The following is a 3,803-nucleotide window of genomic DNA, read 5'->3' on the forward strand; positions in this document are numbered from 1 at the left end:
AAAGTAGGAAAGAGAGTATGATTTTGACATTTGACTTTTGGAAAACTTAGAAAAATGTAAATTACTCAAATACCCCTCCTGTAACTTTTTATTATTTTTAAACATATCACTTAATTTTTTAATTGAATATAATGAGAACCACATAATCTTAAACAACTAATTAAATGTGTGGCTAGGATTAGTTTTTATAGTTCTTAAACTTAACTAGTTCTCAAATTATCCTTCTCATATATATATTGTAAGTTAATATAAAGTTATTTCATTAAACTTATAAAAAATGAGTAAAAATAAAGAGTGGGATTATTTTTTTCTTTTAATCAAATAATGCAAAAACGTGTAGTGATCATTGATCAATATCTTTTTATTTCTTTGAATACAAGGATTATCCAAACACTAACCTTGAATTTAAAATAATAATACTTTTTCGTTCTAAACTTTACTCTATTAATTTAAGTGCCAAAAACAAGAATTTAAAGCTTAGAGAACAAACAAAATTGATCTCCGTCTTTAATTATATATAATCAAACCAAAGCCTAGAAGGCGTATCTGAGTACTGCACCTTCTTTTGCTTTTTTGTTCCCTGATTTCATCAATTGAACTGTGGCTGTTCCAACCATGGCCAAAACCCTGAATGATCTTCCATACCAACAAACATGTTGCTTAAGCATTCTTCTTTAATCGCGTTTGATTGATCAAGTTTCTGGCAATGGAGTTGATGGTGATCTGCTGACCGTGATGATGAAGAATTGTGGAAGAGTTGATGACCCCCAATGTTATTCGAATCTGGCCTCTCGATATTCGATGATGGAAAAAGATTAGGGATTGGTTCTTGTTGGTGGTGTTGATGGTGTGAGGAAAGCGGGCTATCGATAGCCGGTGTTCTAGAGATGTCTAGTTTGATTTCGGAGCTGTTTTCACTTCTGTTGCTGCAAGATCCTTCTGTTTCTTTTATGTTGAGGTTGATTAGCTCCGCGGGCTCTCTATTCTTAAGTGCCATTATCTGCTAAGTTCCAATCTTTATGGTTAATTAAGCAATCATCAATATAAGCTAAGCTGTGACATTTACTAGTTATATATGGTGGCATTTACCGAAAGTAATTACTGCGGTCATTGCTCCAAAGGATAAAAAAAAATTACTCTATTAAGTACTATTAGTTCATCTAATTGCCATTAGATGTGCTAAGCTGTTGTTTGCTATTCTAGTAATTTTTCTTGTTTAATTATGAAAGATTTTACTGGAAAACTCAAAGGAGCTCTGCTAACCAACGAGATCATGCAAGTCGAAGCTAGGTTTGAGTAAGTGATATTGAAAAAGGTTATGATAAGAAATTAGAAAATAAGACCTATGTACCATATAGTTTTGAAAAACCTAAAGATCAGGTGGTAATCAATGATTGATATGATTACCTCAGCATGAAGTTTATGATTTTGAGACTGGAGTGAATCATTGTCAGCTTTAACAGCTTCATACTGTCTCTTGAGGGCATCGTAGTCTTTTTCCAACTGTTTAGTTTTCCATCTAGCTCTTCTGTTTTGAAACCAAATAGCAACTTGTCTTGGTTGAAGTCCAAGTGCCCTTGCAAGCTGCATTTTCCTCTCAGGTTCAAGTTTATTTCCCAACTCAAAGTTTCTCTCAAGGGTCTTCACTTGTTCCATGTTTAACCTCCTCTTTTTCTCTCGCTGTGATCCATCATCAGATAACTCATCTTCTCCATCCATGTTGTTCACACCAGAGTACGATATCGATCTTTTTCCTAAAAAAGAAGCCACACCTGCACCAACATCATCATCTAATCAATCAATCAAATTTTAACCTTTCTTCAAACCCGGCCAGTTTGGATACAATAAATAAATAAATAAAGACTTGACTAAAACCCTAATGCATCAATGAGGCGGGGCCAACACGTTTAGATGAACCTAAGGTAAAACTCATGTCCACCTTATCAAACTGGTGATGATTATTAAGTTAATTACCACTGAGATCTTGAGTAGGGGCATGCTGATGCTCATCTTCTTGGGAGGGGTGTAACATGAAATTGGTGGAGAAGAAGGCCATTCCCGTGCAAGTCATCAGCTGTTTAAACAACCTTTTTTTGCTTTGATTATATGACTACTTTTCTCAAGCTAGCTTTCATGATTAATTCTTTGAGGTCTCATCATCATGTTTAGAGAAAAAATTCTAGACAGGGTGAGAGAGAAAGAGGTGAAGGATATTATGCTAAAACAAATAATTGAGAGACTATATACGACACACCTTTGGAAAATGATAAAAGAATATTTACAACAGATAAAAGAACAAATATAAATAGTGGTATAACATGTGTGTAACGTAAAATAATTATCACGATTCTGAATATAATTTATATCGAAACAATAAATGTGTTACAAGTATAAAACATAATATTCAAAAATCACAAAACAAATACAAAAAGTACTGAGAAGTTATATTCAAATAAATTAAATATATTGGGTAAAGAAACTGAAAGCTGAAATAACTAGGACCAACCTCAGTTTTGTCTTCATAGATTAATAATTCACTGTGCTTAAAAATACGGCTTTAACCTTATTTTATGATGCACATGTAAACAAGCGACAAAGATTTTTAAGATTGATCAACTAAATTTTCTGTCGGTAAATTTATAAACTAAAACAACTTTTTTTAAAGAACATAATTTACATGTAATTTGGTAATACAAACTCTTCAATATATCGACCTATATAAAGAAGGGGTTTGCTTAACTATTCTTGAATTTGTTTATGATCATTATTCAATAATAATCTTGATTCATGACCAGATCACTCATAAGGGTAGTTGGTAGTAAGGGTGGTAAATAAAAAAGGTCTGAAAGAGAAAAAAATTGTTGAAATCGAAGCAAACCGGACAGCTTGATATCTCAACGTTTCGGTTTTCACAATTAGATGATTTTGACGTGTTGGTGTAGTTTGATATACTTGGAACTCGATTATGTATACTGAACTGTCGTTTAAGCTTTTATATATATATACAACTAGCTTCAAAAAGAAAAGGAACATTGGTTCAAACAATCAAATGTCAACCCGGCCGGATTGATTTTTTGTTTCTCAAATATGTAATTAGGGGTTAAGCCTAGAATATTGGTGAACTGTGAATACTCACAGTTGGTAGCTATAATATAAACATGAACGTGGAACATATTTTTAACTAGAGATTTAGTAATAATAGTTATTATTATTGTTATTATTATTATTACTATAGTAGTTTTATATTAATAATAGTAATTATTCTTATTATTACTGTAATAATAGTTGTTATTATTATTATTATTATAAATGTTTGGATATTGATTTTATAGAAGTTATTTAATGGGCGTATGGTTAGTTTCTAGGGAAAGAGAGGACTGGGCGACGATGATAAGAGGGACAGACATTGCTACCTGATCCACCAACATCTATCATGCACTTCATCGCCATCCTTTTCTCCCATCAAATTCTTTATTTTGTTTTAAGATGTTTTTTTCAACAAAATTTCAAAAACTTACCAAATATTCTTAGAAAAATAAGTGAAATAATGGTTTTTATTTAATAATTGTGTACATTAATTGTTTTATGTATTATATATAACAATAAATAACTCATGGAATTGATCGCTTGGCCGAACCTTTTAATAAAATTCCCTAGGTACAGGGGTGCCTTTGGCAAATGGCATCGAATAGCATGATCAGGCATGGTTTGGTTGTAAAAATCCTGACTAATCGTATATTAATCATTGATTAATCTCATTTAACAGCAATTAATTCCGATTAATCCCGTTTAAACTCGATTCA

The 3,803-nt window shown here is 31.9% G+C and overlaps 1 protein-coding gene across 1 annotated transcript; it reads right to left on the bottom strand.

The window, feature by feature from the left end:
- Positions 1-353: 353 nt before the first annotated feature.
- On the bottom strand, positions 354-2,071 carry LOC143604244 (homeobox-leucine zipper protein ATHB-13-like). Its single transcript, XM_077080780.1, has 3 exons — positions 1,975-2,071; positions 1,408-1,772; positions 354-1,000 (listed from the first exon to the last, which is right to left on the bottom strand). Exons 1-3 carry the CDS (start codon positions 2,069-2,071, stop codon positions 590-592), a joined length of 873 nt encoding a protein of 290 aa, XP_076936895.1. The 3' UTR covers positions 354-589.
- Positions 2,072-3,803: the final 1,732 nt, after the last annotated feature.

The sequence above is a fragment of the Bidens hawaiensis genome, unplaced genomic scaffold (assembly GCF_021521415.1).
Source record: "Bidens hawaiensis isolate Kalapana, Puna unplaced genomic scaffold, B.hawaiensis_p1.1 tig00064500_1, whole genome shotgun sequence".
NCBI lineage: Eukaryota > Viridiplantae > Streptophyta > Magnoliopsida > Asterales > Asteraceae > Bidens > Bidens hawaiensis.

Excerpts from the sequence above, each read along its gene's own strand:
- LOC143604244 (XM_077080780.1), bottom strand. The coding sequence starts at position 2,071 with ATGACTTGCACGGGAATGGCCTTCTTCTCCACCAATTTCATGTTACAC. Across the intron at positions 1,773-1,974 it reads CCCTACTCAAGATCTCAGTG|GTGTGGCTTCTTTTTTAGGA; the intron begins GTAATTAACTTA and ends ATGTTGGTGCAG. Across the intron at positions 1,001-1,407 it reads ATCATAAACTTCATGCTGAG|ATAATGGCACTTAAGAATAG; the intron begins GTAATCATATCA and ends GGAACTTAGCAG.